The 23,215-nt window shown below is 54.1% G+C and overlaps 2 protein-coding genes across 2 annotated transcripts; both read left to right on the forward strand.

Annotated features, from left to right (window-relative positions):
- The first annotated feature begins 5,975 nt into the window (after positions 1-5,975).
- SPINT2 (serine peptidase inhibitor, Kunitz type 2) lies at positions 5,976-18,605 on the forward strand. The gene is made up of 7 exons (XM_083516353.1): positions 5,976-6,131; positions 10,275-10,439; positions 12,497-12,547; positions 13,200-13,256; positions 13,370-13,537; positions 14,897-14,971; positions 16,617-18,605. The coding sequence occupies exons 1-7, from the start codon at positions 6,062-6,064 to the stop codon at positions 16,781-16,783; spliced, it is 753 nt and encodes a 250-aa protein (XP_083372479.1). The 5' UTR covers positions 5,976-6,061; the 3' UTR covers positions 16,784-18,605.
- Positions 18,606-21,079: 2,474 nt separating this feature from the next.
- On the forward strand, positions 21,080-22,843 carry LOC310712932 (uncharacterized protein). Its single transcript, XM_083516400.1, has 4 exons — positions 21,080-21,341; positions 21,487-21,614; positions 21,720-22,005; positions 22,509-22,843. Exons 1-3 carry the CDS (start codon positions 21,320-21,322, stop codon positions 21,903-21,905), a joined length of 336 nt encoding a protein of 111 aa, XP_083372526.1. The 5' UTR covers positions 21,080-21,319; the 3' UTR covers positions 21,906-22,005; positions 22,509-22,843.
- Positions 22,844-23,215: the final 372 nt, after the last annotated feature.

Here is a 23,215-nt window from a genome sequence, read left to right on the forward strand (position 1 = left end):
GCAGGGAGTCGCCCAAGAGGGGGAGGTCACCTAAGGACGAACCAGTCAACGAGGTCACAGAGATTCTGGACTCGAGATGGGGGGAAGAGGGAGTAGAATATTTTCTCGCCAGGGAGGGCGCCCCGGCCAGCACCAACAGTTGGGTGCCAGACTACGCTTTGGACGAACCCCTCCTCAAGGACGAGTTCCATGCCCTTTTCCCACACAGGCCCATGCAAGCACAGTTTTTCGATGATTGGCTTTTTACGCCCACACTTTCCGCCAGCACCTTCCGAGGGTTCTCCTCCGCAGAGGAGACGACGCCAGAGTCGAGCCCTCCAAGGGGATCGTGTTCGGGGGTGGACACCGACCCTTCTTACTGGTGGGACGACCAACCAGAAGAGGACTGGCGCATGAGGTGGCGGGTGGGTCCTTGGCAAGCAGACCCCACCCAGGCAACAGGGGGAGGGGAGGACGTGAACATGTTGGGAGAGGACAATGGGTTCGAGTACACAAACAATGAACTGGAAGCAGAGGAGATCGACGTCGACGACCTGTGTCCGGCAGCGACCTCCGCAACGACGGAGCCCCCGGAACCTGCGCCCGAGCAGCGGGAGGGGGGAAGGGGGGGTTTCGAGGGGGGGATGGATGTCAGGGGTTCAGAGACAGAGACACAGGTGAGGGAGGAGACGGAGAGCGACGAGGAAGAATCCCAGGACAGTGAGGAAGAGGATGACAATGACTTGAGATCTTCCATGAGTCTCTCAAGTGAATCGGAGGATTCTCAGGAGGGGGCGCCCCTAGTCAGGACAAGGGGGGTCACAGGGGGGACCTGCCAGGAGCAGGGAAGCAGCAGGGAAACCCCGAGCGGGAGTGGGAGATCGGGGCCGGCTTCCCAGCAGGAACGAAGGGAAGAGAGGGGGGTTCCCAGTGTGACACACGGAGCGGAGCAGGAAAGAGACAGGGGAAGGAGATCTGGGGAGAACGTCCTGCCGGAAGAGGGGGAGAGTAGTACAGGGAGTAGTGTCAGTGTCAAAAGGAAGGTCAGGGGTAGCGAGCGCGCGCCAAGTTCAAATGTGGAGGCGCGCGGAAATGGAGAAAGCCCGGAGGAGGAGCCCAGCCCCAAAGCACGAAGGAGGGGGGAACAGGCATCTCAGGAATCCGCTTCGGGAGAGAGCAGGAGGGAAGGAACCCAGGGGGGCAGAAAGACCCTGCGGAAAAGGAAAGACAGGAAGCGGTGGTCTAGCACAAGCCTCATAAGTTGGTGCAGGGGCGGGGACGAGTCAGAGGGGACTTCAAACGTCTGACGTTAAAGACACGGGGCTGCACGCCTCGGTTGTGGAATCTACAATGAACTGCAATAAACATCCCTGTATATAAGAAGAGCTTGGTGTTGGTCTTTTGTGAGCTGAGACCTGAGGCAGCCTCTGACAGATAAACATGTGGATCTATCCCATATGGATAGCCAACAGAACATCTCTAGCTAAACAGCTGCTCCAACGATGGAGGAAGTCAAAGAGAGAGAGTGTGCTGTGTGCCTTGTCCTTTTGTTACCTGGACAGGTAAGGTCACGCCCACCTCTAGTCACATACAAGAGGAAGGATGCTCCAGGCCAGGAGGAAACAGGAAGTTTTTGACTGGCTGGACCAAACATTCCCCTGCATGTCCACTCTAGGAAAACAAGGAATGTTGTACTTGACTGCTTGTACATTGTCTGTCCATATTAACTCTCTTAATTGTGATTGCTTCAATGGGAGATAGCCATAAAGGTGTTTTTCTTTCCAGCATATTTTTATATTTCTCAAAATTTATATATCTCAAAATATATTTGCAGATCTGGCAGAGCCAAGCCTCCTCTTTCTTTTGTATCTATCATAATTTTATGTTTAATTCTTGGCTTTTCCCCCTCATATAAATTTTGAGATATCTTTTTTCCCATTCTTTGAAGCAGTTTAAATTATTCACGATTGGGATTGATTGGACTAAAAACAGTATCCTAGGCAATAAATTAATTTTAATAGCTGAAATTCTACCTAACAGGGAGAGTTTCATTCTTCCTCATATCTCCAACTCTTTCTTAACCTCTTTCCACAATTTAATATAATTATTTTCAAATAGGATGAGATTTCTTACTGTCAGTCAAATTCCCAAATACCCAACTTTTTTGCCTATTTTTAGACCAGACATCCTTTCTTTAAAAAATGTCAACTGCTCATCCATGTTTTGAAACATTTTGGTTTTATCTGAATTTACTTTAAAACCTGCCACTTCTCCAAACCTTTTAATTTCTTCTAATGTATTTGGGAACACTCTCCAAAGGTTGTTCTAGTGTCAGCACCACATCATCAGCAAATGTCCTTAATTTATAAACTCTACGTCCCACCTCAATACCTTTAATTTCCCTATTTCTCCTTATATTTCTAATGTCATAATAAACAACAGTGGAGACAGGGGACAGCCTTGTCTCGTTCCTTTTTGTATTTGGCATTTGTCTGAAAAAATATTATTTATTAATATATTTGTAGATTGATCTGTATAAAAGGTAAAGGGACCCCTGACCATTAGGTCCAGTCGTGACCGACTCTGGGGTTGCGGCGCTCATCTCGCTTTATTGGCCGAGGGAGCCGGCGTACAGATTGCTTTAATTCTTGCTAGGAAAGAATTACCTGTTTCCATTTTCACTAAAACCTTGTTCACAAATGACCACAAAATATTGTCAAAAGCTTTCTCTACATCTAATAAAGATCAATGCAGCCTATTTTTCATTTCTTACTTCCAAATGCTCTATTAAATTAATTACATTTTTTGTATTGTCTTTCCTTCTGCTAATTTTATTATTTGCACCCAGCCTGATTGGGCTGTACTCTGTACGCCTCCTTCTGGCAACTCCTGCAGCCCAGACGATGCCCAGGGTCCTGCTCTGCTTCCCTGGGCCATGTTGGTGAGGCTGGTGGACCGATGCTCAAACTCCGTACAAGGCAGCTTCCTCGTTTCCACAGGGAGGGGTCACCACTTACCAGTTGCGAAAGGGGAGCTCCTCTCCTCAAACGTCCAGCCCTGGGAATCAACACAACAGGCAGAAACTCCGAAGGGGCATTTGGCATTTCCCTGACATTGTGGCGTAATTCTGGCATAATTCCTCTGAACCACAGACCAAAATCTTTAGGCCCAGCCAGCTCCCTCCCTCCCTCCCTCCCTCCCTCCCTCCCATGGTCCTTCTTATCCTATTGGGGGCAGGGGGCCCTCCCAGCTGAATTTCCCCCTCTCTTCTGTTCAGTTGTTCCTTTCATTTGCAAAAGAACTTTGTCCAAAGTGCTTTCCATAGAAGCAAAACACCATCAGAGGAAGGTAGGAGAGGGAAGTGACCAAGAGGAGGAGGACACCAGGATTTCCCCCTGCCCCAAAACAGGACCTTCTAGCGCCAGCTGCACCAGGGAAGGATGCTGACCCCTTGCTCGAGATACAGCTATTAGGATTTCATGGAGACCTCTTTGCTGATCAAAGCCACCTGGGAAAGATCTGTATCCCAAAAAGTGCTGGATTTACGTATAAGCTAAACAGGCTACAGTGGTACCTCTGGTTACAAACTTAATTCGTTCTGGAGGTCCGTTCTGAAGCTAAAACAGTTCTTAAGCTAAAACGGTGATTTCCGTTCACTTCCTGGGGCAAAGTTCGCAACCAAGAGCAGCTACTTCCGGGTTAACGGAGCTCGTAACCTGAAGCGTTCATAACCAGAAGTGTTTGTAACCAGAGGTACCACTGTATAGCTCAGGGCCCCACTCTCTTGGGGGCCCCCAAAAAAATTAAAGGGGAAAAAACTGATGTACATTTCCAAAATATAAGATAAAAAACAAATAAAATAAAACATCCAGCAACAGTGTTTGGCGCTGCATAGGCTCCTATTTGTTATGTGCAAATAGCTGGAGATCCCTATGAGGCCCATCAATGACCATACACTGTATATTCAGCACAAAAAACAGTGGCAATTTGTTGTTGACAAGGGACAGCTGGACATATCAAGGGCCCCATTACCCTCAGGAGTCGAGGGCCACATCAAACCTCAATTCGGCCCTGATCCCGAAATGTGAAATGTAAACAATCGAAACATATAAGCCAAGTGCCCTAATGGGAAGTCTGGAAGCAAGACTTTCCCATTACAGCCAGTCAGTCATGTCCCCCCCACCCCCACCCTGTGGATCATGGCAGCTGGCCTTCAGAAGAATTGCTGCCCCCAAGGACCCTGGAGCCAAAGCCCAGCCATCCTGGCTAGCAGTCATTGACAGCCTTCTCTTCCTCCCTGAATTTGTCCCACCCCACCCCACCCCAGTGGGCTGCCATCCCTGCATCCTGTGGCAGTGAGTTCTGCGGTTTAACTTCCTTTTCCTCAGCCCTGTTGGCATCCAGCTCCAACGTCCGACTCCGCTGCCTTCTGCGGTTTTGAGAGAGGGACAGCAAGGGTCCTCTCCACTTTCTCCAGGCCATGCGGCAGCATTGTATGCTTGTGAAACATGGACCACTTATGAACGCCATCTCCAACTCCTCAAAAGATTCCATCGATGGGGTCTCCGAAAAATTCCACACATCACTTGGGAAGACAGGAGAACTAATACAGTGGTACCTCGGGTTACAGACACTTCAGGTTACAGACTCTACTAACCCAGAAATAATGCCTTGGGTTAAGAACTTTGCTTCAGGATGAGAACAGAAATTGTGCTCCGGTGGCAGCGGGAGGCCCCATTAGCTAAAGTGGTGCTTCAGTTTAAGAACAGTTTCAGGTTAAGAACGGACTTCCAGAACGAATTAAGTACTTAACCCGAGGTACCATTGTAGCGATGTACTGGAAGAAGCAAAGATCACCAGTGTGGAAGCAATGATTCTTCAACTTTGTTGGACTGGTCATGTTGTGCGGATGCCTGGTGATCGTCTTCCAAAGCAACTACTCTATTCCGAACTTAAAAATGGAAAGCGTGATGCTGGCGGTCAGCAAGAGAGGTTTAAAGACTCTCTCAAGGCAAACCTTTTAAAATGTAGTATAAACACCGACAACTGGGAAACACTGGCCTGTGAGGGCTCCAGTTGGAGAACAGCCTTGACCAAAGGTGTCCTGGGCTTTGAAGACACTCGAACTCAGGACGCAAGGGAGAAATGTGCCAAGAGGAAGGCATGCTTGGCAAATCCTCACCATGATCAACTCCCGCCTGGAAACCAATGTCTCCACTGTGGAAGGACGTGTGGATCCAGAACTGGCCTCCACAGTCACTTACGGACTCACTGTTAAAACCGTGTTTATGGAAGACAATCTTACTCAGCTATGAGGGATCGCCAGAGAAGAAGAAAACTCAGGCTCCCCATAGCCAGACGGGAAACCCACCTCCAAAGTGGAATATGACCCAGGCTGGAAAAATAAAGCGACAACCAGCATATCAATGAGGACTGCCATATTTCCGGAATTTCCCGGGCAGCGGCTCCACGGAGACGCCATAGTCCAGTGGCGTCCAGACTTTTCCCAAGGAGGGCCAGATTGGATGAAGTGAAGGGCCGGGAGGACTGACCCAAGGGCCAACCCAAGTTGTTGAGCTTTTTGTAGGATTGAAGGTGTTGAGGATTTTACCCCAGGAAATAAACTGCCACAGGGGCCGGATTAAACTGACCGGCGGGCCGGATGAGGCCCCGGAAAGGAACTTTGGACGTGCCTGCCATAGTCTCTTGCGGACTGACTGTTAAGACCCTGTTCAGGGAAGACAGTCTGACTAGTCTGCGAGGGATCGCGAAGAGGAAGAGGAAGAAGAAGAAGATGTCCGCTTTGCCGTTGCCTGTTCTCCGCCCCGCGGGAGCGCGCCGGCCCCACCGCCGGGATCCCGGAGTGCACCAGGACCCGATGGCGCCGGACACGGGCCGGCAGCAGCCGGAGGGGCGCGGCCTGGCCAGGTGCAGGTGCGCCGAGGGGCGTGGCCGGCTCCCTCCCCCTTGTGACGTGGGGGGCGGCGATTGGCGGCCCGGGCGGGGGGCGGGGCTCACCTGCGGGGTCCGGGGGCGGCGGGCGCGACGTGCGCAGTTGGGGCTTCGCAGGCGGACAGGCAGGATGGGGCGCAGCGCGGGGCTGATCCTGATGGCCGCGATGGTGCTGGGCGCCGCCGCCGAGGCGCTGCCAGGTGAGAAGGGGGGGGGGAGGGAGGGAATCACAGAAATAAATGGGGGGTCCTCTTTCTCTCTCTCTCTCCCCCCCTCCTGATGTTTTTCTTTTGGGGGGGACGCCGTCAACTGCCGGCTTCCCTTCCCCCCCCGGAAGGGGGCGGGGCTTCTCTTCGGTCCCCTCCCCCTCCCCGAGGGACAATGGCTGCCCGATCCCTTGTCTTTTTGGGGGTGGGGTGGGGGGTCCCATCCCTGGCCGGCCCCCCTCCGCCCTGGTCCTCTATGGGGCCTGGGAGGGGGTGGCCCCATTGGGGTGGGGGGAAGCCCCCCCGGGGGGGAGGGAGGGGAAAGGCGGCGGCGCAGGTGAGCAGGTTCCCCTCCCCCCCCGGGAGGAGGAGGAGGAGGAGGAAGCAGCGCTCTCTCTGCCCAGGTGCCTTTGCCAAGCCCCCCCCCCCGCGTGTGCCCCTTGTTCCTGGTTCAGTCCCTCGGTGCCAGGTGCGAATTCTGCCTGAGGCTTCTAGCCCTGGCCAGGGGCCGCCCCATAGAGGTCTGTGCCAGGGGACTGAGCTGCCCCCTCGCCCTGGGCTGCCCCAGGAGGCCGGCCTGCCGCCCAGATCGTGTCTGCTCTTAAAGTCGAGGAAGTTGCCTGTTTACAATCACAATAATAATCATTTATTATAGATACACCTGGCTGGGTTTGCCCCTCGCGGAGGGAGGAGTTGGGTCCCGAGTGTGGGAGCAGAAGCCGGATTGGCAGAGGCAGTGCTGGCACAAGGGGCCTAGTGTTGTGCCCCCTGGCACTCGTGCGCCACTTTGGGCATTACCTGGGACAGGACTCCTGGCTGCTGTGCTTTTATTTCCGGAAAGCCCTTTCCTTGGTGCCCCCCCAGGATGGGATTTTGAGGCTGTGCTCCCTGGACCCAAGATCACAGAGCTGGAGAGTTGCAGGGGACGCCAGAGGTCATCCAGCCTGGTCTTGGCGAGGAGAGAGTGCACCGGGGAGCCCAGAAACCTCCCTGCCCTGCTTCCTGGGACAAAGAACACAGCCTTTCTGGGTCAGGCTCCCCGGCTGCCTCCGCCTCCTGAACTGGCCTGACCGGGTGCAAAGGCAACCTGATCCGCAGGGCTGGGCAGCCGCTCTCAAACTGGTTCGGCCTGTTGGTGGTGAGGTCACCGGAGCCGCTCTCCCTGAATCACCAGGCGGGGGGGGGGGCTGTCTGGCTGGGGGGGGCCCTTCGCTCTCTGCCCCATGGAGGCCAGACTTCCTGGTGGGGAGGGGGCATCCTTCCCTTTTATTATTATTATATTGATTAAGTTTGCATTTTATTGCATTTCAACAAATCCTTATTGTGCGCATTACATATTTGCTCAATTGAGGTTCAACTCCCCCCCATATGGTTGCCAGAATTCATTCTTACTTCATAGCATTTATACATTTTCCCATTTACGTTGCACTCCTTCCGTTAATCACAAATTTTAAAATAAATATTAAAAGGTACAAATCCTTAACATTGCAAGTTTTTCTTGCAGCAACCCTGCTAGTGGGGTTCGCATGGAGGAATAGACTCCCCATGCCCCCCCCCCGGGCAGACTGGGGTCCCGCTGTAGTTGAGGGCGACCCCCCTCCGGTCCTCCTTTCCCAGCAGGAGGGCGGCTGTGCCTCTGCCCATGTGAAGAGTTCTGCCAGTGGTTGGGGAAAGTGCTCTTGAGGTGGCTGCTTTGCCACCAAGGGAGGAGGAGAGTTTTGCCTGGAGCGTCATCCTAGGCAGCCTGCGTATGCTCAGAGGCACACTTTCCCTCTCGTCGTGCCGCAGCATCCCGGGCAAAGCCTTGAACTCCGGCTCGCCCTTCTTTTATGATTGAGCTTTGATCTTTTAATAGCTAGGAATGTTATAAAAACAAGCAGACTGTGAGCCTGAGAAGAGATTAACTCCAAAGGGCCGCCCAGGTCCACATTTAGATCTGCATTTAACTCCCAAGTTAGAGAGAAAGCAGAAAAGTCCAGTAGCACAAACAGGAAGCAGATGATACTCTCTGGGGAGCTGTGCAAACTTGGCTTATCTGTGGGAGAAGCAAATGCGAATCGTCCGCCCCAAAATGTGGTTGACTCCTGTTTAAAAACAGCGCCTTTCCTGTGGAGGCCGTGGCTTTGGGTCACGGAGGGCTCCAGAAATGGGTGCAAGTTGGCTGATTGTGTTGGCTGTCTGGTGTCAGTTGGAGATGGGCAGTTGGAGCAGTCAGGGAAAGAGGGAGAGAGCAATATCTATCTATCTATCTATCTATCTATCCAGTGCCGGATTTACATATAAGCTAAACAAGCTCTAGCTTAGGGCCCCACTCAGTTGGGGGCCAGAAAAATTTAAAGGGAAGGAAACCTGGATGTACGTTTCCAAAATATAGAATAAAAAACAAATAAGATTAAACCTACACACAGCAGCCGTGATTTGTGTTGTGTAGGCTCCTATTTGTGATGTGCAAATGGCTTGAGATACCTCTTAGGTCTATCAATGACTGCATAGCATATATTCAACACCAAAAAACAGTGACAAATTGCTGTCGACAAAGGACAGCTGGACATATCAAGGGCCCCATTACCTTCAGGAGCTGAGGGCCGCATCAAACCTCAATCTGGCCCTGGGTTCAAGTGCTGGAGCAGGACCTGGGAGACCAGGATTCGAATCCCCGCTTCAGCCAGGAAGCTCACTGGGTTTAGCTTTATTCCCCCCCCCCCCAAATGGGGAAGGGCCTGGAAGTTTTGGGAGCGGCTGCTATCAGATTCCTTGTAGCGACTCACTGGTTAAATCTATCTATCTATCTATCTATCTATCTATCTATCTATCTATCTATCTGGATTAGCAAAAAGCCTTATATTCATTAAGTAGATTCCGTCAGGAAAAGAACAGAGTCTTGTGTGGTGTAGTGGTTAAGAGCGGTAGTCACGTAATCTGGGAAACCGGGTTCGTGTCTCCGCTCCTCCACCTGCAGCTGCTGGGTGACCTTGGGCCAGTCACACTTCTCTGAAGTCTCTCAGCCCCACTCACCTCACAGAGTGTTTGTTGTGGGGGAGGAAGGGAAAGGAGAATGTTAGCCGCTTTGAGACTCCTGAAGGGGAGTGAAAGGCGGGATATCAAATCCAAACTCTTCTTCTTCTTCTTCTTGTGTCACCTTTGAGACCAATGAATTTATCATGCTGTGACCCCCCCCCCCTTTGGGGACCAGGTCCCATGCTCCTTTTCCCTTCGCCCCTCTAGGTGGGGCAGAGAGCCCCCCCCCTCTGCCTGAAACCCAGAGAGCCTCTTCTGCCAGTCAGTGCAGGGAGCAAGGCGCACCATGGTCTGACTCTGCGGGAGGCAGCTTCTGGTGTGGGTGGGGGTCCCCCTTCCCCACGAAAGAGACCCGGGAAAAGCAGCTTCTCTCGCACGGCTGCGCCACCAGCTGTGCCATCATCCTGCAGCTTTGACTTTGTGACGTCGCTGCCGTCTGGGGGGAGAGCGTTTTCGGCCTGTGGTGGCAAACACCACAAATTCTCTGGTGGCCCTTTGGGCGGCGGAGCGGAGTTAATTGAAATCCTCGACCGCCTGGGAATGTCAGGCTCTGGCATCTTGCTCAGTGCGATGGAGAGATCCTCTCCCCTGCTCAGGAGCAGCTGCTAGCAGAGTCTGCACCTCTGGGTCTGGAGCTGACCCCTCCCTAGCGAAGAGGGTGCAGCTGCTTTGGAGCGCCCCCTGCCTGTGGGGTGCGCATCCTGCCGCCTCTCCCCGGTGCCTGGTTTTGCTGCCGCGGGGTTGGAGTCAAGCCAAGTTCCTGGGCTGGAGAAGGAGGAAGTTTTCTCTCCTTCGCTTCGGCTGTTTCAAGGGCAGGTCAGACAAAGCAGGTTGCAGGCAACTTGCAGCGAAGAACACAAAAATTAAAAATTGCACCAACAAATAAGACGCTGCAGTGAATCGCTACGAGAAATATGATAGCAGCCGCTCCCAAAACTTCCAGGCCTTTCCTCATTTTGGGGGGAAATAAAGCTAAACGCAGTGAGCTTCCTGGCTGAAGCGGGGATCCGAATCCTGGTCTCTCCGGTCCTGCTCCATCACCCTCAGCCTCCCCCCTCCCCTCCCCGTGAGCCTCTGGGTGTGTCCACTGAGCCTGCTGGCCCCTCTGCTTCCTTCCAGACGACTGCTACCTGCCCAAGGTGGTGGGACGCTGCCGGGCTGCCTTCCCCCGCTGGTGGTTCAACGCCTCCAGCCAGGCCTGCCAGGAGTTCATCTACGGCGGCTGCCGGGGAAACGCCAACAATTTTGTTTCGGCCGACAAGTGTCGCCAGATCTGCGCTGCAGGTGAGTGGGGGCTGGGGTGGGGGTTCTGGTGCAGGTGAATCGCCTGACTTTACAGAATTGCATTGGTTTCTTTAAATAATATTATTTATTAAGTTTTACATGACATTTAAATTCAAACACACCCGTCACCTCCTCTCTCTTGACTTCCCTCTGCCCTTCCATGGTTTCCATTATCAACCCAATTTTCCATCTGCTTCTCTTATTTGCTCCAGGAATATTATCCATTTTTCCATTTTTTTAATTTTTTTTTTGTATATTACAAGCATTACTCTAACCCTGCCAAAGTTTTTAGTTGTTTACAACTAAAATTAATTATATTAATTGTCATATGTGTATATATAATTAGATTTCTTACCCACTGCCCACCAAAAGATCCCAGGGCAGGTGGCAACAATATACAAATGAAAACGCAGCAAATCATGAAACAAGGATATTAAAAATCAATTTGCAACAATCCGTATGTAAAAATGTACAAATATTTAAAAACAATTCCACCAATAAGAACAGTTTAAACCAGGCGTCCTCAACCTCGGCCCTCCAGATGTTTCTGGCCTACAACTCCCATGATCCCTAGCTAGCAGGACCAGTGGTCAGGGATGATGGGAATTGTAGTCCCTAAACATCTGGAGGGCCGAGGTTGAGGAAGCCTGGTTTAAAAAATCGGTGCAATGGTTGTTTGCTTTGTAAGCTGCTGTTTGTTATTACAGATTTTTTTTAACACTAATATGAGCTGCTTAAACTCAACATTTGTTGTTGGGAAAGTGGAATACAAATATAAAATCAAATAAAATCTGAAATGGGGAGTCGGCGGAGGCTGTTTAGCTCAGCACCGACACTGAATTGAGCTCGGAAACGTACTGGGAGCCAATGTAGGTCTTTCAAGACCGGTGTTATGTGGTCTCGGCAGCCGCTCCCAGTCCCCAGTCTAGCTGCCGCATTCTGGATTAGTTGTAGTTTCCGGGTCACCTTCAAAGGGAGCCCCACGTAGAGTGCATGGCAGTAGTCCAAGCGGGAGAAAACCAGAGCTTGCACCACTCTGGCCAGACAGTCCGCGGGCAGGGAGGGTCTCATCCTGTGTGGAGCTAGGAGACAGCTGACATTGAATTGACCCATGCCAGATAGACAGACAGAGAGACACACTTTATCTGTAAGCCGTGATGAGTCCCTGCTGGAGACAAAGGCAAGATAGGGATAAAGGCGGGATATACCGTATTTTCCCATGTATAACACGCCCCCATGTATAAGACGCCCCTATTTTGGGGGACTCAAAATTAAGAAAATTTCCACTCTACACTATCCATGTATAAGATGGTCCCCAATTTTCAACATTATTTTATCAGAAAAAATCCTAGTCTTATACACGGAAAAGTACAGTAAATAAATACAACCACAACAACCACAATGATTTGCAAGCCCCCAGCTGGACTGGAGTCCCATTAGAGACCCCTATTCAGGCAAGACCCAAATGAAATGGAGGACCTTTCTTCCAAAGTCTGCCAAGCGCCTCTGGTGAGGTGGACTTTCTGGCTTTATAATAATAATTAATAAATAATAAATAATAATTTATTATTTCTACCCCACCCTTCTGGCTAGGTTTACCCAGCCACTCTGGGTGGCTCCCAACAGAATATTAAAAATACAATAAAACATCACACATTAAAAACTTCCTTAAACAGGGCTGCCTTCAGATGTCTTCTAAAAGTCAGATAGTTGCCTATCTCCTTGACATCTGGTGGGAGGGCGTTCCACAGGGTGGGCGCCACCACCGAGAAGGCCCTCTGCCTGGTTCCCTGCAACCTCACTTCTTGAAGGGAGGGAGCTACCAGGCGGCCCTCGGAGCCGGACCCCGGTGTCCTTCAGCCTCTCCTGCTTTTCACACATTGGGAGGAGAGCAGACTCGACGTCTCCCCCTTGCCAACCCCAGCAGCTTGAAAAGATGATCTTCCCCTTTGCTGAAGAGCTGCTGTGTCCTGGAGGTCTCTCCCCCCCCCCGGGCTCAGGCCCACCTTGGGGGGTCTTGGCTGCGGCCGCCTGACACACTCTCTCTTGGCTTTCAGATGGCGGCCGGGGGGGCACAGAGGGAGAAGCAGCGACACCCACCAGCAAGGGTAAAGAGATGGGTGAGAAGGTCTCGGGGGGGGGGGGGGAGCTCTGTGCCTGGCCCCTCCTTGCACAGGGAGACTCATGGCACCCTGCCCCCCAAGGATGGGTGGCCTTCCTCATATGGGCGCCCAGGAGTTTTCCAAAGGGTCCAGTGTTGGGTCTGAACTCTGGAGGAAGGGAAAGGAGATTGTTAGCCATTTCGAGACTCCTTAAGGGGAGGACGCAGGTGGCGCTGTGGGTTAAACCACAGAGCCTAGGACTTGCCGATCAGAAGATCAGCGGTTCGAATCCCCACAATGACGGGGTGAGCTCCCGTTGCTCAGTCCCTGCTCCTGCCAACCTAGCAGTTTGAAAGCACGTCAAAGTGCAAGTAGATAAATAGGTATCGCTCCGGCGGGAAGGTAAACGGTGTTTCCGTGCACTGCTCTGGTTCGCCAGAAGCGGCTTAGTCCTGCTGGCCACATGACCCGGAAGCTGTACGCCGGCTCCCTCGGCCAATAAAGCGAGATGAGCGCCGCAACACCAGAGTCGGCCATGACTGGACCTAATGGTCAGGGGTCCCTTTACCTAAGGGGAATGAAAGGTGGGCTACCAAGTCCAAACTCTTCTTCTTCTTCTTCTTCTGGAATGACTTTCTCTGCCTTCCCTCCCTGACAGCTGCCTCCAGATCCGGCCACCGCCATCTGCCAGGAGACGACCGAAAGGGCTTCCAAGGTAACCGGGTGGGGCGGGGGTGGCAGCTGGAGGGGGAGAGGTGGCTCCAGCCCCCCACCACTTCTGGCTTCTCTCCAAGGGCACCTCTGAGTCTCATTTTCTCCCCCCCCCAGAGTTTTGTGCTGCCCCCCCAGAGGTTGGGCGCTGCCGCGGAGCCTTCCCTCGTTGGCACTTTGACCTGGAGACCCGGACCTGCAAGATGTTCATCTTTGGCGGCTGTGGGGGCAACAAGAACAACTATGACTACGAGGAGCACTGTCTCCAGTGCGCCAGAGACGGGGGTAAGAAGGGGCAGGCTGGGTGCCCAGGCCAGACCCCCCCAAGGGCTCGCATCCTTGCCCAGGGTGGAAGGGCAGATTCCCCCTCCCCAAAATCCAAGGAGATTTGGAAACGTTCCAGAGACTCCTCACTCCCTTCTCTTTAAGACTTTTATTGATTTGTTAGCCAAGGGGAAAAGGGCAAACTTAACTAAAAGAGAAAAGGGAATCAAAAATTTAACCCACGGAAGCATCACACAAGGGCACAGATCCAGCGCTGCTCCAGAGTATGTTCCCTTAGCAAAGAATAAAGATTTATAGAAATAACCGTGTTCTCCGCCTGGGAGTCTCATCCTAAAGGAGATTAGTGGTTCTCCGCTGTCTCAGGTGAGCCAGGTGTTTGTCCTGGTGGCTCTGAATGCGCCTCCGTGTTTGTCGAAGGCGTATCTTGTCCTGCCTTGTCACAGAGCAAGAAAACCGGTCGTTCAGGCTGTGCCCTCTCAATCCTATTAGTTCCAGGAGGGCCATTTGCCAAAGCCTTGAATGTGGGCCGGCCGGTTTATTAAGACTCACGGTTTCCTGGATTTGGCAATGGGGCCCCCGGCTGCTGCTTCGAGGCCTCCATTTGGGCTGGGCTCTGAGGACTCGCAACTCCCCGTGGCTTCTCCTGCTGGACCATGGGGTGGTGAATTGAATTTATATGCCGCTCTGTACCTGGAGAGATCAGGGCAGTTCACGGAAAAGATCACAATATATAAAATCAAAATAAGAACAGTAACCCAATGATACCCCCCTCCAAAAGAGCCACATTTTAAAAGGCTATAGGATGTCGATCAGGTCAACCAAAGGACTGGTTAAACAGGAACATTTCTGCCGGGCGCCTAAAGGTGTATAATGAAGGCGCCAGGCGAACTTCCCTGGGGAGAGCATTCCAGATGGGGAGCCACTGCAGAGAAGGCCCCGTTCTTGTGTTGCCACCCTCCGCACCTCTCAAGGAGAAGGTATAGGAAGAAGGGCCTCAGAAGATGTTCTCAGGGTCCGGGTAGGTCCATATGGAAAGAGGTGGTCCTGGAGGTATCGCGGTCCTGAGCCATTTAAGGCTTTAGAGGTCCAAACCAGCCCCGGACAGGGAGGCAGTGGGTGCTGCCCAGCCCCTTCTCACCCGCTGCCCTTTGTCCTGGAGGAGAGGGCCCCGCTCGGCCCACAGCCAGAGGAAGGGGTGCTTCTGAATGCCAGTCACTAGAAACCTCAGAAGGGGAGAGTGTTGCTCTGGGCATGGATCCTGCTTTGGGGTTCCCTATTGGAGCACCCAGTGTTTCCCCCTTGGGCCTGATCCAGCCGCAGGGCTCCCCTTGCATTCTGACGCGTCTCCCCACTTTTCAGAGTTAACGGAAGAGCCGCTGGAACCCAAGCAGCACAGCCACCTCTTCCCGGACCCCATGATCCACTCCACCAGAGGTAGGTGCCTGGAGGGGGGAGTTGTGGGGGGCAGGGGGGTCACAGCGCCAGGCCTCTGACTCTCCTGGAGGAGGCCAGGGGCTGCAGTGTTTGTCGTTTAAATTCTACTCAATATTGATCCAGAGCAGAACTCTGACATATAGTTAGCATATTAAAAACTTAAACACATTGCAAGATTCCAGAGGCAATTATATTTCAGCCAGCAGAGTTTTACTGCTACTGAAGGCAAAGGAGCATAATGGTCACCTATCCTATACATTTAAGATTTGCCCTGTCCAATTGCAGCAGACTTAACTTAAACTTACCATAACTTATAATGGACGCGGGTGGCACTGTGGTCTAAACCACAGAACCTAGGACTTGCCTATCAGAAGGTCGGCGGTTTGAATCCCTGCGACAGGGTGAGCTCCCGTTGCTCGGTCCCAACTCCTGCCCACCTAGCAGTTCGAAAGCACGTCAAAGTGCAAGTAGATAAATAGGTACAGCTCTGGCAGGAAGGTAAACGGCGTTTCCGTCCGCTGCTCTGGTTCGCCAGAAGCGGCTTAGTCATGCTGGCCACATGACCCGGAAGCTGTACGCTGGCTCCCTTGGCCAATAAAGCGAGATGAGCGCCACAACCCCAGAGTCGGCCATGACTGGACCTAATGGTCAGGGGTCCCTTTACCTTTACCATAACTTATAATAAGACTAAACCTGAAGCATACTCTGTACAGAACCCCAGAAGGAAAAGAGAGAGAGAACGAGAAAGTGAAATCCACGCTCCTCCTGGCCTTACCATTATGGGTTGCATGCCCTTGACTGAAAGAGATAACAGGACCAGTTTAAACCAGCTGTATTCCTTTTCTGAAGGAATAGCCCAAACATCAGGAACCTTCTGCTTGCTTCTTTCAAACAGAGAAGCTTCCTGAACCCTCTTGAATTAATGAGAGTAGGAAAAACCTCGACACATCAATACTTTCTGTTCTAAGAAATGCAGAGGGACAGTGTTTGGGGGAGCCTCTGAAATCCAGAGGAGATTTGCCAGGGGGGCTGGCGAAGCCTTTCCCCTCAGGGGTCTGTCGCTTGGGGGCATCTGCTCCTAGGCCGCCCCCCCCAGCTGGCAGGTTTCCTGGCTCCGCCTCCAGCCTCTCCCTGGAGCTTCCCATTTGGGGAAGTGGCCTTAAGAGCAGCGCAGTCAGAAGGGCATCCCCAAAGGCAGAAATCGCCATGGAAGAGGCAACATCTCTTGGTTTCTCCTCCTGGGGGCCAAGAAGTCTCTGCTGCCACCAGTCATATATGTGTTCTCTGATCTCTTCAAATTCCTCGAGCTTTAATTTTCCTTCTGTTTCTGTTAATAGATCTCTTTATGTAGGCCATTTTCCTTCCCTGTTTATTTGTTTTGTGGGGTTGCTTCTATTGGAGACAACCGCCATGGGGTTTTTTGCCCCAATGAATCTTTATGTTTCTCCCACGCTTTGAAGAGTGATATCCTGATTATATGGTTATGAAATCCTTTGTGTATTTTCCCTTTGTTATACCACAAATAAGCATGTCCTTCCAGATCTAACAGATCTGCATTTTCTAACTTAATCCAATCTCGGATCCAGGTAACGCAGGCAGCTTCATAATAACTTCCCCTGACGCTTTAACCCTTTCCCCTCTGCAGCGGTGGTGCTGGCGGTGCTTCTGGCCCTGATGGCGGCTGCCCTGCTGGGCTCCATGGTGCTCTTCCTGGTCAAGATCTGCCGGAAGAACCCGCAGCTCAGCCTGGGGCCGGTCTGGAGCACCCTGGACGACAAGGAGTACCTGATGAGCAACGCCTACACCCTCTGAGCCCCAGGGGCAGGCGGGCTCCCTCTGGCCGGCTGGGGCTCCAGCTGCATGTAAATAATGGAGGCGAGGGGCTCTCCCCCCCGCCCTACCCGCCCCCTCTCTGGGGCCAGCTTTGTAGAACACGCTTGGATCATAAATCTCTCCCAGGGAGAGGGCTCCTTTCTCATGATGTTGGTTGTCTCTCCAAGTTTGCTCGCCCCTTCTCTTCTAAGCACAGCCGCCAGGAGCAGGAACACGGTCGGGGGCGGGGGGGCTCTATCTGGGACCCCACCTCCCCGGAAAGGTTGCTTGGAGCATGGGGGAGGCCTGTGCCCCAAACATGGAAGGGAAGGGCGCCTGGTCAAATACAAGAACCTATTTATCACAGCCGCCCTCCTCAATGCCAGTGCAAGTTGGGGGGGCACCTCCCCACCCTTGGGATCCGCTGCTGTTCCCAGATTCCCGTGGGTCTGGTCTGTGGGAGATGCACCACGCAGGCGGTGAAGCCCTTTCGTTACAGCGGGTGGTGTTTTTTTTGGGGGGGGGCACAACGCTGGAGTCCCTTACTCCATGAAGCTGTGACTCCACACTGCAGGGTAGAGATACAAAGGTAGAGAGGGAGAAATTGGCCAGGCGGGGGCCCTCTTCTCCCCCCCCCCCTCAGTGGTATTTAATTTTGCTTTGTAGGGCAGGGAGCGAAGCGTCTCCCACTGAATGTTCTTTCCCCTGCCCCAGACTTCACAGCGCTGCTCCTGAGAGTTGGGGGGGGGAGGTCAAAGTCTCTGTGGGGTCAGGAATGCCCTGCTTCTACCTGGGCGCAGTCTTTGCTGCAGGGAGCGGGCTGTGTATTTGCGGACTTTGCCGTCTGTTTTATGGCCTCTTGCTGCGAGGGGGTGGGAAGGGACAGCGGCTGCTGTTTCTGCTTCCAGGGAGACTCCAGCCATTTCTCACACCCCAGACAGACCCCCCCCCCCGGGTGTCCCTGAGCCCCACAAGCCAAGTTTGGCCACAGGTGCTGTGCTCTGCCCAGAAGGGGTCTGGCCCTGGCCCTGCTCTCTGCAGAAAGACACTCCCCAGGCAGGCAGCATGACCCCCCCTTCAAGGCCTGCTTTGCTTTGGCCCCTTCCGCTTCTCCCTGAGCTGCTCCTGCCTTCTTCAAGGTTTCTGCTTTCTGTGTGTGTCCAACTCTGCTGGCTACGGCCTTTTGTTTTGGATCAGTTGAAGTGCGTTCTAGTTCCACATTTGCCGGAGAGGCCTTTCCTCTCTGTCTGCTGCTCCCGCTGCCGCCTTCCCCTCTTTCCACCTGCAGTTTCCCCATCCCTCCCTCCATCCTGGCCCCTTTCCTGGCCTTCACAGGTGTGCTTTCCAGGTGTCCCTGCCAGAGTCATTGCAGCAGGAGAAGCTTCAGGAGGAAAAAAAAATGGGAGGCAGCTTTTCAGTTTGGTCCCAAGTCCTCCTCTGTGGCCTTGAAATCACCTTGTGCTTCTGGAAGTGGCTGCCCTGAACATGTCTGCATCTTCCGGATCTTTGGGGGACCATCAGGCTCCGGCGGGAGGAGCAGGCAGGCCACTTACCTGAGAATTGTGGCTCCTCCCTGGGAGCTGAGGCTGCTGGCCCTCCTCCTTTGGAGAAAACGAGGAACTGACTCCCACTTATTCCCCCCCCCCTTGATGGGCAACCAGGGTGCCTCCCTCTGAGCAAAATCCGACTTGTGTGTAGCATTCAGTGGGTTTTTATACTTTTTTAAAAAATTGAAACTTGATTGCATCGAATCTTTTGGAATTGTTATTTTAATTGCCTTTTTAAATCTGGAAGGTCTTTGAATAAAACAGATCAAACTCTTGCGGTGGTTGGAGTCGTCTTGTGCTGGACAGCCGGGGGGGGGGGAGGGGAAGGTGTGTGTGCAGCTTTCGGGGGGGGAGATGACCCCTGGCTCTTGAGAGGGAAGGGAAGGCAGAGAGGCGGCAACCCCTGCGCCCCACCTGGACCTGGGGGAAAGCCTGAAAGCCTCGTCTCTCTCTCTCTCTCTGCATCCCCGCTAAGGACAAAGCCATTGGGGGCAGCTGCCTGGGTACCATTCCTGCTCCAGGCCTGTTCTGCGTGTTCACCAGGGGTGACTCCTGTCGTGGAGAGGGGAGTCTAGCCCAGTAGACCAGAAGGAGCATCTCCACCCCCTTCATCCAGCCCGGACACAGAGGTCCAGCTCCAAGGGCCTTCTGGTGGTTCCCTCCCTGAGGGAAGTGAGGTTACAGGGAATCAGGCAGAGGGCCTTCTCAGTGGTGGCACCCGCCCTGTGGAACACCCATCAGATGTCAACCAAACAGACAACTATCTGACTTTTAGAAGACATCTGAAGGCAGCCCTGTTTAGGGAAGCTTTTAAGGTTTTATGTATTTATCGTGTTTTTAATATTCTATTCGGAGCCGCCCAGAGTGGCTGGGGAAACCTGGCCAGATGGGCTGGGTATAAAATTATTATTTATTTAGTTATTTATTTATTGCCGGGACAAGCCTCTCTGGCCTCTGTCACATTACTCTGCCCAAAGGAGGGACTTGTGAGAACTCTAGCCTTCCTCTGCCCCACACCCACCAAAAGCCCCACTTTCTGGGACGGCCACAATTCTGCCACATCCAAATCCAAGCTTCACACTACAGCTGGTGCAAGGGAACATTTCCTGCTTGGAACAGAAAAGGCCTGGCAGGCCCAGCCGCCTCCTGGCAGGTGCCCAGACCCACAGCTTAGGGGCGGTGGCTGTGTGTGTGTGTGTGTGTGTGTGTGTGTGTCTTGTTTAGCAAGCAGAGGGATCAACTATCTCCCACTCTCCTCTGTATCAGAAAACACCCCCCAAAAGCAGCGCAGAGGGGAGAAGAAAGAGGGTCCGCATGCTTTCCTCCTGTGTCATGAATTAACCCCCTCCTGCCTAAGGCTGGGCCAAGCAGGAAGCAGCTGCTCTGCAAGTCAACCAGCTGGCCTGTTGCACCACTGGGGGGGGCAGCCCTTAAAGATACAGGCACCCCAACCCCCAATTAGCAGAGCGCGGCAGCATGCAGGGCTGTGCCTGCCCCACTGCACGGAGCGAGACCGGTTTCTGCTGCCCAGAGGGCAGGACCCTAAGCAAAGGATTCACCTCACAAGGAAAGATACTGCCTCAAAACACAAGGAAGAACTTTCTGATGGTAAGAGCTGCTGGACAGGGCAGTGGGCTCTCCTTCGTGGAGGGTTGAATGGCCCTATGCCAGGGGTTCTTGGTTGCTGGGGTTAGACTAGATGACCCTGGGGTCTCTTCCAGTTCTCTAGTGCTGTCAGAGCATCCTATTGTCATAGAAATTCTAAGGTTATATATATATATATATATATATATATATATATATATATATATATATATGTGTGTGTGTGTGTGTGTGTGTGTGTTCATAAATGTACAAGGTAAACCACGTGTCTGTAATAGTACAGGAAAATAGTCCTGAAACCATTTTGACTCTCCCAAATGGACCTCAAATGTTTCTCTGCAAGGAGGAAGGAAATGGGAAAAACCTCCCCATTGTCTCTTTGCTCACAAATCCTGTCTTAAGGGCCTATCTGTGTATGAATAGGGTGAGCCTGTGACCTGGATTCAGGAACTGAATATTTACCATCACAAAAGAATGGCCAGGCTGCCCAGGTAAAAGCCATCAGTGACCATTATCAGGTATCCTGGCAGACAGGTTTTCTGTTGTAGACCGCCCCTTCAGTGATGTATGTATGATGTTTTGCAGGGTGGTCTTGAGCTACAGGGGAGGCAATTTTCAAATGTCTATATAAGGCCTTGCACACCAATGTCCAATCCGTGCAACGGGGTGAGCTCCCGTTGCTCAGTCCCAGCTCCTGCCAACCGAGCAGTTTGAAAGCACATCAAAGTGCAAGTAGATAAATAGGTACCGCTCTGGCGGGAAGGTAAACAGCGTTTCCGTGCGCTGCTCTGGTTCGCCAGAAGCGGCTCTGTCGGCCAATAAAGCGAGATGAGCGCTGCAACCCCAGAGTGGGGTCCCTTGACCTTTTTTACACCAATGTTATGGGTTCCCGTCCTCCCTCCTGCCTGGCTGAGCGAGGACCCGCTGCAACAGTTCAATAAAGATCAAGCTTACGAGCTGCTTTGCTTCTCAATATACTCTATCTGCCCTCTGTTATTTTCTCCTACCGATAGAGAGCCTACATAAGGACTCTGGTGTCCCCCATAAGGGAAAAAGGAGGTGGTTTTTTTCTTCTAACACTGTCTAAGCTCGGGACCTCTGGCCAGGCGGGCAGGGGGGGTGCGCGCCCTCTGCCCCCCAAGCTCCGGCCTCCGGAGGCCCCCCCTCCCCGTCCCTTGGCCACTTCGGTGCTTCTGCGCCCGGAGGAGCCCCTTGCGCCCCCCGACGGGGCGGACGCGGCTCCGCCCGCCCAGGATGACGCTCCGGGGCGGCTCCCTCCCGATCCGGCGCGCCGGATCCCTCCTCTCCGGGCGGCGCCTCGCCTCGCCTTGCCTCTCCGCGGAAGCGCCCCGCCATCGCCCCCCGGAGCAAGGGCGCACCTGGCGCGATGGACTTCGACCTGGCGGCAGGTGAGTCGGGGCGCGCCTGGCCAGGCGGCTGGGGTCTCCCCTTTTGTCGGGGGGCGGGGTGTCCCCAAGGCCAGGACGCCTGGGTTCCCTCCAGGTGAGGCCCCTGTCACCCTGGCGCGCCCCTTTCCCTCTCATCCGCTTGCAGCGCTGGGGCCCGATCCCCCGAAGCCCGACCCCGTCGCGGAGATGAAGCCGGGCCCGCGCAGCGGCGGCGCGCCTGCCCAGCCGTCGGGGGCGCCTCCTGCGGCCGAGGGCGCAGCAAAGAGCCTCGCGGTGAGTTGGGGGGTCCCTCCTCTCCCCTTCCCCGCTTCCAGGGGCCGCGGTCTCGCTGGAGCAACTGGCGGAGACCCCCTTCTCACTCCCGCTTCCCCCTTGCAGGAAGGCGGGCCCCGATCCGCGTCCTCCTCCAGCAGCAGCTCCTCCTCCTCCAGCGACAGCGACCAGGAGCGCAAGGCAAGAGGCGGGGGCGGGCAGAGGGACCCCCGTCCAGGAGAAAGAGGCCTGACCCCCCCTCCCCTCGCAGACCTTGGTTGCCTTTGTCCCCCCACCTTTGCAGGAGCCTAGAAGTGCAGCTGGAGACCAGACTGGGAGAGGGGCTCCAGCCCCGGGTCTCCCATCATGGCCACCTGGCTGGCCTTCTAAGGAGGGGGGCGGGATGGACTAGGTCAGTGTTTCCCAAACGTTTTTGGGCAACGGCACACCTGCTTACCGGAAAAAAATCTCGCGGCACACCACCATTAAAGCCCCGCCCCGTGACGTCAGCGCGCAGCGTCACGCGGGGGGGGGGACGCACAAAAGTGAACGTTTTTTCCCTTCCCCTTGCCGGGGTGGGAGGAGGCAGCAGAGCGAGGGCAGCTGAGGCGGCGGCGGCGATAGCGGGCGGAGGAGGAGCCGTCGCCGGGAGTTGTTGCTGCTGCTGCTGTTGCTGCTGCTGCCCGGACATGCCGGCCTCCTCCTCCTCCGCTGTCTCGCGCTCCTCCCTTTTGCGCGAGCTGCCCCGCCGCTCGGCACCACCACCGCGGAGCCGCCCCCGGCTCGACGCGGATCCTCGCCGCCGCCGCCGCCTCTCGCCGCCCGACTCGCCCGCCTCCCTCCCACGGCACACCAGCCGGTGTCTCACGGCACAGTAGTGTGCCGCGGCACACCGGTTGGGAAACACTGGACTAGGTGACCACGGGTCTCTTCTTGACTTCCAACCCAGGTTAAGAGGTGCCTCTTTGGCCAGGCTTTGAGTGTTTGTGAGGGTCAGGCTTCCTGCCACTTCTGCCTGCCTTTGGGAGTGGAGATGCTCAGTTGCAAGTCATTCGGTCTTTGGTGACAAGCAATAGCTTCCTCCATGTCAGGACTGTGGGCAACGCCTGGCTCCACCCCCCAAGCTGGGTGCTTTGACCCCTTCCCAAAGCTCACCTGGGGCAAAAGATTCCTGCCGCCAGGGCCCCTTCCAATTCTACCATTCTAGGGCTCCACTCTCTGGGCAATGTAAAAGCCTCCTGCATGGACGCCCACTGGCCTTGGACAGTCGGTGGTGGCCGAGTCTCCACAGGCTCTCTTCTCTTCCGTGTCCCCCTCCCCATTTCCTGGCCAGCCCTATCCACACCCCCCACTGCGCCAGGCCTGGGAGGGGACACAGCCTCCCTCAACACACCCGGCCCTGAAGTGAGGACTGGCTCCCGGTCGCTGCTGCAGCTGGTGGGAAATGTAAGTTCTTCTGCTCCCCCCCCCCCCGCAGGAACCTGGCACTGGCCGCCAGAAGAAGCCCAAGAAAGAAAAGAAGCCCCACAAGGAGAAGAAGAAGAAGGAGCGAAGCCGCTGAGCCTGCCCAACTGCCTAAGCCCCACCGGAGCCCAGCACACGCTGCTCCTCCCAGTCCTTGG

This window comes from Podarcis liolepis (genome assembly GCF_965112155.1).
Source record: "Podarcis liolepis genome assembly, chromosome: 7".
NCBI classification, from domain to species: Eukaryota; Metazoa; Chordata; class Lepidosauria; order Squamata; family Lacertidae; genus Podarcis; species Podarcis liolepis.

Bases quoted from the DNA above. Each gene is read 5' to 3' on its own strand.
- SPINT2 (XM_083516353.1), top strand. From the start codon at position 6,062: ATGGGGCGCAGCGCGGGGCTGATCCTGATGGCCGCGATGGTGCTGGGC. The intron at 13,538-14,896 runs GTAAGAAGGGGC...CCCACTTTTCAG, and splicing joins CCAGTGCGCCAGAGACGGGG to AGTTAACGGAAGAGCCGCTG. The intron at 14,972-16,616 runs GTAGGTGCCTGG...TCCCCTCTGCAG, and splicing joins CATGATCCACTCCACCAGAG to CGGTGGTGCTGGCGGTGCTT.
- LOC310712932 (XM_083516400.1), top strand. From the start codon at position 21,320: ATGGACTTCGACCTGGCGGCAG. The intron at 21,342-21,486 runs GTGAGTCGGGGC...ATCCGCTTGCAG, and splicing joins GGACTTCGACCTGGCGGCAG to CGCTGGGGCCCGATCCCCCG. The intron at 21,615-21,719 runs GTGAGTTGGGGG...TCCCCCTTGCAG, and splicing joins GCGCAGCAAAGAGCCTCGCG to GAAGGCGGGCCCCGATCCGC.